Below are 13,961 nucleotides of genomic sequence, written 5' to 3'. Positions count from 1 at the left end.
CCCCCAGTGTACCGTGCACTCACCATAGTTATATTTCTCCATGAAATCCCAGGTCTTTGGCATTGGCCACCTCTGATTCCAGCTGCTTCCCACTCCACTCAGCACGGGCTCTTCGTCTTCCTCCTCTTCCTCCTCATATTCTGTGCCATAGTCTTCCTCACTGTCCTCCTTTCCCGCTTCCTCTCTGAGGGCTTTCCCCTCAGGCTGGGGCCCAGATCCTCCCTCCTCACCCTCTGTATAGCCCCAGAACAGAGGCCAGAAGAGCTCTTTGGCAGGGAGCCAGCTGGGGGAGCCCAACGACCAGTAATCACTGGTTTCTGTCAACAAGTCCATCTCCATCTCAGCCTGCAGGTCATCTACCACCTCAATGGTCACCTGGGTGGGGGGATGCCAGGTTGGGCAGTCAGGGAGATCTCAGCAGCAAAACTGCTACTTCTGTCCACAACAACAGCAATGGTATAGCACTTTACAGTTTACAAAATACTTTCAGACACAGAATTTCATTTGCACCTCACAGAGACCCCCAAAGGAGTTAAGATTCCTGCAGGATCATAGATTTTTAGCTTAGAATGTCACCTAGTTCAACCCCTTCATTTTCCAAAATGAGGAGACTTCAGCCGAGAAAAGATTGCCTAGAACGATGCTTGGAAGATTTTTTTTTCCTGTTACCTTTTTCTTTTTAAAGTTTTTTTCCCCCTTGTTTTGTGTGTATGTGTTTACACTGACTCCCTATGTCCTCCAGAATCAAATAATCCTCTTTGGCATTCAAAGCCCTAGCACCTTCCTACCTTTCCAGTCTTATTGCACCTTACTCCCCACTATCTGTTCCCCAAAGCCCTGGCTTCCCAGCTGTTCCATGAACAAGGCACTGGACATTACTCTGGCCATCCCTCATACCTGGGACGCTCACCTTCCTCCATTCCACTTAATGAGCCTTTCTGGCTTCCTTTCAGTCTCAGATAAAATCACATCGTCTCCAGGAAGCTTCTTCCAACCCTTCTTAACTCTAGTGCCTTCCCTCTTATTTGTTCTATATGTAATTTGTTTGTATGTATGTTTTTGTCCTTTAGATTGTGAACTCCTAGAAAACAGAAGCTACCTTTTCTCTCTTTGTATCCCCAGCATTTAACACATATTAAGAGTTTAATAAATGCTTATTTATTGAATGATCTATAATTTTACTGGTGTAAGATCCTCTGGATGAAGGCACTCCTTCTACCACTGAAAACAGGCAATTTTGACAAGTCAAAAATGTTTGAGAATAACATAGAGGTGAGAGTTGAACCTAATTCTCCCTGACTCAAAGATCAATTCTTCATTCACTAAGCCATGCTTGCCTCTCTGCCTAGCAGCATGTAGGCAATTAATAAATTGATTATGTACTGATCAATTTGTTTATTGGTCAATTGCCCAAGCTTATAGAGGTAGTAAGTGGCAGTTAGAATTTGAACTCATTTTCTGTGGCTCTAAATCTGGCATTCTTTCTACTTTAGCAACTTACTTTCTCAAAATGTTTGTGGTGAAAATAAAAGGAGGAAAGTGCTTATTAATGAGATATTATCAATCAAGGTAATATTATTATTTTTCTTCCTGGAGAATGGTATATTCAGGCCATGGCAGGGGGTTACCAGTGCACAGTTAGCTTCTCTTTCTTCTCAAAGGCTCGGTTTCCTCATTTGCAAAATAAATGTGCCCAGTCTTGGACACCTACTGACTATATGATCCTGGGAAAGACACAGAATCTCTGTCTTCCCCAGTTTCCTCATTTGTAAAATGAAAGATAATACTCCTACCTCCCAGAGTGATTGTTGAGAATCCCAACTAGTTTGAATGATGAATCCTGGGAAGTGGTTTATTATTTGAAGTATATTATTTGAATTTTCACTGCATATTTTCATTGGACTGAAACCAATGACCATATTTTTACATAATTGCAAATCTGAAAAGTGTGAATTCCACATCTGACCACTTCACAGGATTGTTATTTTCACTAATTAGAACCTAGCTGTCCAATCTGTAAAATACTAAAAAAATGCCAGCTCTTATTGACTATTATTATCATGCCTTGAAAACAGCTCTCTGTAAAGCTCAAAGTGCTAGGCAAATGTACTTTGATATTATTATTCCCATTTTACAAATAGGGAAATTGACGTTCATAGTTACCCTTAACTAAGATCATATGGCTGGTTGTAGTTGAGCCAGGATTAGAACCCAGGCATCCTGAGCTAAGTCTGGTGTGTTTCCATCTCACCTCCCTCTTCTCAGTCCCAACAAGAGGAAACAAGGAACAGAGAAAGGGGAACAAATGGCAGATTTTCCTTTAACCTTTAAAGGTGAGGGGTAGGGGGAGTTTTCAGCCTCGCTGCTTTTATCTAACCCTTAGGGATTGGGAAATAATGAATCTTCTCAGGACAAATGGAGAATGCCTTAATGTTTCATCTGTTGGGAGCACAGTCCAGGATAAAGGCCAACACAACCTAACTGAAATAGCCTGAGTCTGGGAGACAGCTGGGGTTCTAGTTACAACCCTGCCACTAACAAACTGTGTGACCTAAAGAGATACATTGCTGCTCTGGGCCAACATTTCCTCTTCTGCAAAATACAGATTCTAATACTACCGGCTCTTTCTCTCTTAGGAGGCATGATTATAAGAAAAAAAAAGGAAATTCCAGGACTTTAGGGACCTCAGAGATCATCTAGTCAAACCCATTTATTTTGCAAATTAGACGGGGAAGTAGGTGGTAAACCAGGATTCAAACCCAGGCTTCTAACTTCACTTCTAGTTTTCTTTCTGTTTACCGTGCTAATGAAGGTATTATAAAAGTAATGGACAGTGATAATATTATATGATACAGTATAATATGATATTTGACATTTATAACATACATAGCAAAATATAGTTACAATTATATGTGGTTGTATATGTATATTATGACAATTATAGTACAGCAAAATCTGGCATATTATTATATAAATGTATTATGTTATATTACATTATGTTATGCTGTGGGATTTTTTCCTACCATTTCTAGAAGCACTGATCAAAGAGTTGAAATTTGGAAGGAACTTTAGAGATCCTATTCCTTTCATCTTAATGCATGGATATTGCAGCTTCTGAGGTTTTCAGGTCATGGTTAGGAAGTAACCAAAATTAGAATCTACTTTATCTAAGTCACTCTCCCTTTGATAGGTTCTTCCCTGTGTCAAGATTTAGCTTACCCAAAAAAAGCGAAATGCTCAAGCCACACTCCCTAAAGCCTTCTCCCTGCCAGCCATGCTGAGTGTGGGGCTGATGGGGAAACAAAGTCTGCATTCTTCTCCATGCAGCATGCATTGGAATCGACACTGCCTTTATTTTTTATCAACATTCACCTTCGCAAAACCTTATGTTCCAAATTTTTCTCCCTTTCCTCTTCTAAACATATTTCCATATTCTGAACACTGCTTTTCTAAAGGAAAAAAAAAAAGAAATGGAACATGCCTGGGCCTTTACTCTGGGACTGGAAGAGCCAAGGATTCACAAGGTTTTCTGCTCCTCTACAGTGTTCCTTACTTGTGACAGTAAATAGGAGCTATTAAGCACTTTGGAATAAAAATATAAATGGCCCCAAACTGTTCAGTTTCCAAGTTTTCCCAATTTAAGGAACAAATTACATTTTCAAGTGTTTATAGTTTGAGGCAGAGCTGAGTAGTAGCACGAGTACTGGATTTGGAGTCAGGAGAACTGGGTTTTAGTCTTGGGTCCAAACTAGTCTTGTGACCCTAGGAAGTCAATCAACCTCTCTAAGCCTCAATTTCTTCAACTCTAAAGTGAGTATAGTAAAAATTGTACTATTATCTGATATGAGTGTTGTGAAAAAAGCCTTTTGCAAAACTTAACATATTATATTTATGTGAATTACTACAAAATTCTTTATTCCTAAACAAAACTCATTTGTATGAAACATAAAGGGAGAGGATCTGAGCCTCCATTTCTAGAAACACTGCTCATAAGGATGAAATTTGGAAACAATTTTTAAGATTCCACTCTCTTCATCTGGAGTTCCATTACCCTCTAAAGCACTGATGTAACTATTTGAATGATGACACGTGGGGTCTATATCACAGGATATAATCTAAGGTACCTTAAGGATCACTGGCTCAAGACCCTTATTTTACAGATTTTGAGGTCCTGAGAAATGAGGGACCTATCCAAGGTTGCACAAGTGATAGTCAGGATTCAAGATTTGGAGTCATGGCCCCTAGTTTACAAACCAGAAAACCCAATGCTTCTTCCCTACTGCATCCTAAACGAGTTCAGTTTCTCTCCTACTCTACCCCATTCTCTTAGACCTCCACTCCATTCTCTGATCCACCTTCCCAGATACTCACCTGGATGTTGGGGTTTTGGGCACTGAGATCTACATCAGCCAATCCTGGAAGGCTCTGCAGTTCCAATAGGAAGGGAGAAGCTTCCTGTGTAGTAGGGGGTTCAACATCCCTTAGGCCTTGATGGGTTGGAGTCACAAACTGGGATATGCCACGGTGCTTATGTTGTCGTAGCCCAGCTCGGTTCCTGGTCTGGGAGGACAATGGCGCTTCCTCTTCTGGGGGTAACATGGGACTAGGTGAGGTAGGAACCTGAAGGAATGAAGATGCAGCCAAGAAGAGGATCAAGAACTCCTCCTAAAGAGAGGAGGTCTTAATCAAGTCAGTGATGGCTGGCCAAAGTGGTGATAAAAGCACTGGTTTTGAAATAAGAATGTCAAAATTCTAATCCTAGCCTCTACTACTAATTCATCAGATGATCTAGGGTAATTTCTATAATAGCCTTGAGCCTCAGTTTCCCTTCCTGTAAAAATGGGGATATGTTGTATCTACTTTGAAGGATTTCTGTGAGAACTAAATCAAATAATGAATGTGAAAGGGCTTTGGAAATTGTAAGCAACTGTATTAGTGAAAGGGAAAATGATTTTCAGAATTCACTCATATATACATATATAAACATGCATGCATATGTGTGTATATACATATATGTACATGTATTGTGTATATGCTATATATATGCATGTATATATATGTCGATATAGCTAGATAGATGAATATATATACACACATATATCCATCCATTCATCCATCTATCATCTATATATATATATATATATATATAGCCATTGTGCTAAATGGAAAAGGTAAAAATGATACTACTCTTGACTTCAAGGTGTTATTCTAATCTCAGTAGTAAGTTTTCTGATGCAGTAGAAATGCACACTGTCTTGACTACCATAGAAACTCTTCTATTTCTCCTTTTAGTTACAAACTAATAATCAGTCACAGACTATCAGATCTGGAAAGAGGGTTTAAGAGATTATTTAGTCTAATACAGATGAAGAAACTGAGGGTCAGAGAGACAGGAGGACTTGCTCAGGGTCACACAGTGACACGGTCTCAACTAGAACCCAGGCATATTGCTCCCTGTCCAGTGTCCCTTCCACTACACCATTATTATTACTTCTAAAAGATCACAATCAATTTGTTCCTCTCTGTTCTCACTAGGAGTTCTTAGAACTGCTAAGGAGGAAGAGGATTTGAGAAAGGGTACAAGGAGATGGGATGGCTGAGTAGCTCTCGGTGCTATTCATTGTCTGATCCTTGGAATCATGACCTTCCTAAACATAACTTTCCTAAACACAGCTCCTCATCATAGCCACCAGCACCCCTAGAGTGAACTGTCCAGAGCTGTTCCTCAGTTTACTGTGTATCTGAAGTACAAGAAACTGAATCCAAGAAATATTTAGCTTATTGGACAAGGTGAATAATTATGGGAAGAGACAAGCTAGGTTAGGACCATATATTTCTTTTTTCCTCTCTTCTCGAACATTTACCCTATCCTATCTCTTTCCTCCCTCACCCAACCCTATCTTGATTCTCTCCATTCTCATTCCTCTCCTCCTAAGCCCCCACCATTTTATTCCCACAGCCTCCATCTCATCCCCTTTACTCAGCACATCACATCTCTTTCCTTCCCATCCTATTCCATCTTTCTCCATCTCTCCCATACCAATTCATCTCTCTTCTCTTCTCCATTCCCCAATTCTCTGTCTACATCCCCATTCCATTTTTTTCTCTTTCCCTATATCTTCATCCTTTCTTCTCCATCCCATACCTCTATCCCATCTTTTTTCTTTCTCCCACAAAACTATCCCTTCTCTTCCTTGTTCTCCCTTCTCTTCTCTTTTGTAATCTTCTCCTATTTCTCTTCTCACTCACATACCACAGAAGCATGAAATCTCAAAGTTGGAAGGGACCCCTGGGTTATCTAGTCTAACCAGTACTCACTATCAGAAAAAGAATCTTAGCTAATTTCTTCTCTAATTCCCCCTTTTAAATCCTTAGCATTCTGTCACTTTACCTGAACACTTCATAGTTGTTGGGTGTTGTCTTCTTCATAATTTCTGATATTAATTCTCCAGTTCTTATCCCCAATTCCCCATCTACATGCCACCTTATTTTTGCTATTTCAAGACATTTATCTATCCACCAGACTAGTTCCAAGGCATTTCTATCTAGAAACTTCACAGGGACTCTATATAAATAACAATAGTTAGCAGTTCTCCACTGATCCTTATAATATGTGTAGTAGGTGCTAATATTATCCCCATTTTGTACATGAGAGAGATCAAGTGACTTGCTGAGAATCACACAGCTAGTAAGTCACTGTTGGATTCAAATTCAGGTCTTCCTGAGTTCAGATCAACACTATATCCGGTATGCTACTTAGCTGACTCAAAATAACATGATAATGATACAGTTTATCAGAGATTTAACAGAAAAGATAAAACTTAAAATGACTCCTTGAAATTTTGTATAACCCTTATGTCTGGACTATTACAACAAGCTTACTGCTAAGTCTGTCTGCCTCAAGTCTCTCCCCACTTCAATCCATCCTTCATTCAGCCATTAAAGTGAATTTTCTAAGGCACAAGTCTGACTATAACCACCCCCTTTTACCTTACTCAATAGACTTCAATGGTTCTCCATCACCTCCAAAGATGTAAAGGGAAATAGGTCTTGGCATGAAACTGGATGGGGAAGAATATGTAATAGTGAGGAATTCAGGATGACTCCTAGGTTGCAACCCTATGGCTCTGGGAGGATGATGTTGCCCTCTACAATAATAGAGATGGTAGATGGGGAAGATTTTGGGAGGAAAGATAATGAGTTGAGATTTAGGCATATTGAGTTTAAGATATTTACTGGACATTCAGCATAAGATATTCAACAGACCTTTGAAGATCAGCAAAGAATTTGGCACAGGATAGGCAGATTTGAGAATCATCATCACAGAGATGGAAATTAAATCCAAGTGAGCTGATGAGATCACCAAATGAAGTAATATAAAGGGAGAAGAGAGAAGGATTCAGGACTGAACCATGAGAGTCACCTGTGTTTAGAGGGTATGATCTGGAAAAGGGTCATGAAAAAAGAGATGGAGAATGAATTTTCAGATGTCTTATGTTACCCTTTCTTCCTTCATCTTATCTCATATAAAAACGTGGTCATTTCTTGCCAAACCCCGCCTCAGCTATATATACACGAGTGATTTGATTCCACCTGGTCTTTTCTGGCAATTGTCCTCTCTATCATCCCTACTCCTTCACTATTTTCAATCTCTCCCTATATCATGGCTGCTTCCCTAATACCTACAGGCATGCCCCTATCTCTTATCTTCCAAAAATGCTCACTTGAGCCATCCATCTTTGACAGATATGAGGCTATATCTCTCCTTCATTTTGTGGTTAAACTCATTGAGAAAGTTGTCTAAAACAGGTGTCTCTGTTTCCTCTCCACTCACTGTCCAGCTCATACCTGTTTGTTTGTTTTTTTTTTCTTTTTTCCTATATTATCTGGGTTATCTCATCAGTTTCCATGTGTAATGTTCTTCTTTGGTTTTCTGGAAGTTTCTGAGCAATCTTCTTCCTTTCAGCTGAGTAATCACCACAAGAATAGCCAGGTGTTAAAGTCCAAATCCTTTATTATCTCCTTCACAATCTAGTTTCCTTGCCTGGGGCCTGGGTTAGCTTTTTTAGAGTCCTTCCAGAGTCTTGGTTTCACTGGAGAAACTAAGCAGGACAGGACAGCCACCAAGGTTGTGTGAGATGTAGTGAATGAATCTATCTCTCAGTCCCCCAGGAGAGACACCAGGAGCCTGACCAAAGATGGAATGAATCTCTCCTTGGCTCCAAGAGCTTGAGCTCCCACCTGCAGTCTACTTGTCTTCTCTGGCTGAGGCTCCCAGCTTATATGCTCTACACTGAGTATAAGCCAATCATTATATCACTAGGAAACCATTATTTGTTGTAAAATTAAATCAATCATACTGAACTTAGAGAGCTATTAAGCACCATGCTAAACTAGACAACCATTGTCTCATCAATTCCACTGACTTAGCATCTTGTAAGAATCCTTGTTTCAGTGTTCTGGCCCATAACATCTCCTGCTTTCTTTTGTTTTAGAACATAAGGTGGTCACACCCTCCCTGACTACTTAAGGAGGTGAGAATCCCAAAAAGGAGGTGATCACGCCTTCCCTGATTCCTCAAAAAAGGGGTGAAAATACCAAAAAAGGAGGTGATCATGCCCTCCCTGATGTCTCAGGAAGGGAGATGAAAACCAGAAGAAAATGGGGAATCAAACCAGATTAGCAGGTTTCTTAAAGGATCTCACTTGAAACAGGTATACATAAACCCATCAACATGGGAGGTATTATATAACAAACAACATGAATCAACATGAGGAATTATACATGTCCATAAGTCCTAGAAATAGTCCAAAACCAATCTACTGTCCATTTCTTCATGTGTCTGAGAATCCAATGATTCCTGCAAGTTTTGAAATCCTGCAAGAGTCTCATCTTGTGTTAGGGAATCCAATGATTCCTGCTGGTTTTTAAGTTCTGTAACAGTCTTATCATGTCTCAGAGAATACAATGATTCATGATGGTTTTCAAGTGCTGCAACAATCTTATCATCATGTCTCAGAGAATCCAATGATTCCTTCAGGTTTTGAAGTTCTGTAACAGTCTCATTATTAGCCATGCTCTTTCAGTGCCAGATGTTTCTTAGGTCTTCTCCTTTGTTTCAAGTTTTTTTCTCTGTTTCTGTCTCTCTCCAATGGACAAGGTGAATATGGCTCGTTGGCACCCATCTGATTCCTTCTCCATCTGTAGAGATACAAACAAACCCTTTCTCCCAAGCAATTAACTTACCTGGTCCCTTCTATTCACCACTTTCTGGATCTCTCCTCATCACCTGGCAATTACATTAGAACTGCTTGCACTGCACACTGCCCTTCTGTCGGATTAAAAAGCCTGTGTTCTCCCCTATTGTAATCTCTTTGTCCCATCTGATTGCTTTTCTGCTGATTGATCATACCAAAGTTCTGAACTTCTAAATACTTTCTAGATGTAATCTAGGCTGCCATCATGCCCCACCTGTTTTTTGTTTGAGGTCTTGGAGTTGGGCCTCGCCCCTCATTTTCCTAGGTCAATCTATATTCTGAGGTCCAATGGAAACCTCTGTTGCATTTTGAACATAGGGGTTTGGGTCTTATTCTCTCACACTGTTCTCTCACTCTATCTCTATGCCTACATTGAGCTTTCAGATGCCCAATTTTTCCACACTGAAAACATCAGTGAGTCTCTCTAGAAGTCTCTTGCCAAGAGTCCCCATATAATTCTTCTACAAACCTCATTAGTATTTTCTCTAGCAAGTTGTTTGATCATTATTCCTATAGCTGCATTTTCACCAATCATTCGTAAATCAGCAAAGGGTTCATTCGGACCTTGCTCTATGCTCATGAAGGATTCCCCTCTATCTTGTTTTCCTGGGAGGGAGCCCCATACTTTGATAGCAACAGCAGCAACTTGCTCATATGCTATCAAAGGGTAATTAATCTGTGCTAAAGCATCTTTACCTGCTAGTTGATCAAAGGTGATTTGTATAGTAACTCCAGTTTGCCTATTTCATTGGGCTTGTATCCTACATAGTTCACTATACTCCGAAAGTCACAACAAGTTTTGTCCAAGTTCTAAATATGTCCTTGCTATAGATTTCCAATCACTAGGGGTTAAAATTTCATAAGCCAATTTCTCTAATAACATCTTAACATAAGATGATGTAGCCCCATAAAGAGTGCAACCTTTTTTCAAATTCTTGTTTTTTTCCAGATCAAAAGGAGTGTATCTTCTCCTTTTTTGACCTGATGCATTTATCAAATCTGATATGTCCTGTCCTTTTTTTTTTGCTTTAACTAGTGCCTTTTGTAATCTTGTCACAGGGGGTGGACAAAGCTCCTGTATGGGTGGTGCTGATGGTGTCACTGCCCCTCCCCCTTTTCCTTCTCCCTCCACCCATGAAAGGTTAATTGAGGTGGTAGGTCAGGAGTTGGGGAATGCCCTAATAGCTCCTGCTGTGAAGCACCACATTCCTTAATTTCATCCTTTCTTGTCTAATTCTTCTTCCTTTTCAACTGTTTTTTCAGTAACCTCCCCTTCTGCACTTTCTTCTTTTTCCTTATTCTCTAACTTATATAATTTCCTAAAGCCAATTGTATTAAGTTATATGTATGAAATGTTTCTTTAGGAATTGAATCGGGGCCATTATCACTGTAATATATATTTATATTATATATAGAGCACTTAGTTACTCTCCTACTAATTTCCACTCATCTGGATCTAATTCTTTCTCCTTTGAGAACCAAGGAGCTGTGTATTGTAATGTTTCTAAAAGTTCAATGATCTGCTCCCAAGTTATAATCAAACCTTGTTTTTTCATGAGTTTAAACTTTTGAGACATTTTCCTTGAGGTGGAAAAGGCTCCTTTCTAAACATTTGTCCCATTCTAGCTGAAACACCCGTTTACCCTTTAACAAAATTTCCTTCTTGCCTATTTTTGTACTTACCCTAATTTCTGGGTCACAGATGTAGGTCCTTAGTCCCACATTCGGATGCCAAACTGCAATGTTCTTGGTTGGTTTTCTGGAAGTCTTGGAGCAGCTTTCTTTTCAGTAGAGTAATTTCTCAAGAACAGCCAGGTGTTAAAGTCCAAAGTCTTTATTTTCTCCTTCACAATCTAGTTTCCTTGCCTAGGGCCCGGGCTAGCTTTCTTAGAGGCCTTCCAGAGTCTTGGTTTCACTGGAGAAGCTAAGTAGGACAGGCCTGTCATCAAGGTGGTGTGAGATGGAATGAATCTGTCTCTCAGTTCCCCCGGAGAGCCACCAGGAACCTGACTGAAGATGGAATGAATCTCTCTCCTTGGCTCCAAGAGCTTGAGCTCCCACCTCCAGTCCTTTGTCTTCTCTGCCCTCAATCTGGCTGAGGCTCCCAATTTATATGCTCTATACTGAGTATAAAGCAATCAATTATATCACTTGGAAACCATTATTTGTTGTAAGATTAAATCATTGATACTGAACTTAGAGAACTATTAATTACCATACTAAACTAGATAACCATTGTCTTATCAATTCCCCTGACTTAACACCTTGTAAGAATCCTTGTTTCAGAGTTCTAGCCCATAACATCCATGGTTATTCTGTCCATGCTGATGATTCTCAAATCTATTTCCTAATCTCCAGATTCACATCTTCAAACAATAACTGGATATCTTGAACTGTATGTCCCATAAACAGTTTAAACTTAACATGTCCAAAGTTAAATTTGTTACTCCCCCCAATCTTCCTCTTCCAAACTTTCTTATTCCTGTCAGAGGAACCACCATCCTCCCAGTTGCCCAGGCTTATAGAATGCTTCTTTGATTCTTCATACTCTCTAACCACCCTCATATCAACTTTGTTGCCAAGTTCTACTGAAGTTTTACTTTTGTAACATTCCACATATGTATGTATATATGTGTATGTGTATATATATGTACATATATAAATATGCATGTGTATATATACACATATAGCATATGCATATATCTTTTTTATTATAGCTTTTTATTTACAAGATATATGCTTGGGTAATTTTTCAGCATTGACAATTGCAAAACCTTTTGTTCTAACTTTTCCCCTCCTTCCCCCCACCCCTTGCCCCAGATGGCAGGTTGACCAATACATGTTAAATATGTTAAAGTATAAATTAAATACAATGTTAAAGTATAAATAAATTAAATAAAGTATACATGTCCATACAGTTATTTTGCTGTACAAAAAGAATCGGACTTTGAAATATTGTACAATTAACCTGTGAAGGAAATAAAAAATGAGGTGGACAAAAATAGAGGGATTCAGAATTCTATGTAATGATTCATAGTCATCTCCCAGATTTCTTTCCCTGAGTGTAGCTGGTTCAGTTCATTACTGCTCTACTGGAACTGATTTGGTTCATCTCATTGTTGAAGATGGCCACGTCCATCAGAACTGATTATATGTATATATCTTAAGACAATGCTATCATCTTGATTCAAGCCCTTTATCATTTCATATTTGAACTATTGCAGCAGTCTGGCTGGTTGGACTGCCTGCCTTAAGTCTTTCCCCTTTTCAGGTCATCCTCCCCACTTGACTGTCAAATTGATTTTCCTAAAGTATAGATTTTATTGTGTCACCCAAATCCAAATAAATAAGCTATAATGATGTTTTATTACTTTCAGGATCAAACATAAATCCTCTATGTGGCATTCAAAACCCTTAGTAACATGGCTGTCTCCTGCCTTTACAATCTTATTCCCCTCAGCAATACTATGTAATCCACTCATCAATGCTGTTCATCATACAAGATACTCCATCTCCTAAATTCAACTCGTAACATTTTTCCTGGATATTCCCAGTTCCAGAATCATTTCCCTCCTCAACCTCACCTCTTAGATTTCCTGGTTTCCTTCAACTTTCAGCTAAAATCCCACCTTTTATAAGAAATCTTTCCTGATTCCTCTCAAAGCTAGCCCTTTCTCTCTGTCATCTTCAATTTATCCTCTCTTTATCTTGTTTGTATTATACATAGAGTGTGAGTGAGAGCAAGGAATGGTTTTGTCTTTTGTAGATGGTGATATTTTTGATAAAATTTTTTATTTTTTACTATTTTTGCTATTGCTTGAAACACAGTAAGCACTTAATAAATGTTTGCTGACTGATTGGGAAGTAGTACCTGACACACAGAAGGTCCTTTAGAAATCCTTTTGAATATACATATATGCATATCCACAGACACACACACACACATCATCATTATCATCATCATCAAAAGTTTCTAAATTCTCTACTTCAAGACTTTTGTGGAATCTTTATACTACATACTCTCTCTCCCCAAGTTTGTTGAGATCATGGTGTGTGTGGGGAGGTGTGCCCCAGTCCAGATTAGGACATTGCCCTTTTCTTAGAGTTTCAAGAAAATATCTTAAAAATAGCATCTCTATGAAGACTTTTGGGAAAAACAGAGAAAGGATTTGAGAAGGAGTCTCTCTCTTACTACTTCAGTGAATCAGCTCCAAAATCAAACTCTCAAACTCTCCCCAAATGCTAGTGGGGAAAATGGTGACTGTAGAACATATACAGGATGTCTTAACTGTCTACCTATTAGAAAATGGCTGAAGAAATTATGTCATGTTATTATGTATATTATGCTCCTTAAGAAATATTGTTAAATTAAATAGTATTAAAGAATATTATTGCTCTATAAGAAATTACAAAATGGATACTTTCAGAAAAAATCTGAGATTTAAATGAAATAATATAGAATAAAGAATAATATAGAATACAGAAATAATATAGAATAAAATGAGTAAAGATAGAAAAGAGGCATTTTTTTTAAAATGCAGAGAAAAAAGAAGGCAAGTCAAGAAGCACAGACAAGGACAGCTTTGAAAGTTACATATTGAACTTAATCTATACTATAAAAAGAAAATCAGGCTGAATTTAATAGAAACATGAACTTCTTGTACAATCTTATTTTTTTCTGTTCTATTATGAACATAAAGCTGT

At 38.7% G+C, this 13,961-nt stretch overlaps 1 protein-coding gene across 1 annotated transcript in view; it reads right to left on the bottom strand.

Moving 5' to 3' along the window:
- ISM2 (isthmin 2) overlaps positions 1 to 13,961 on the bottom strand; it is a 32,757-nt gene that overhangs the window by 7,249 nt on the left and 11,547 nt on the right. Inside the window, exons 2-3 of the mRNA XM_012547900.2 lie at positions 4,372 to 4,620; positions 24 to 375 (exon numbers count right to left, since the gene is read on the bottom strand). Of these exons, the coding sequence (XP_012403354.1) occupies positions 24 to 375; positions 4,372 to 4,620 (601 nt within the window). The remainder of the gene's footprint in view (positions 1 to 23; positions 376 to 4,371; positions 4,621 to 13,961) is intronic.

Source organism: Sarcophilus harrisii, chromosome 2 (assembly GCF_902635505.1).
Source record: "Sarcophilus harrisii chromosome 2, mSarHar1.11, whole genome shotgun sequence".
Taxonomy (NCBI): domain Eukaryota; kingdom Metazoa; phylum Chordata; class Mammalia; order Dasyuromorphia; family Dasyuridae; genus Sarcophilus; species Sarcophilus harrisii.
The sequence above is the reverse complement of the archived record's forward strand: the minus strand, read 5'-3'. Positions and strand labels throughout refer to the sequence as shown.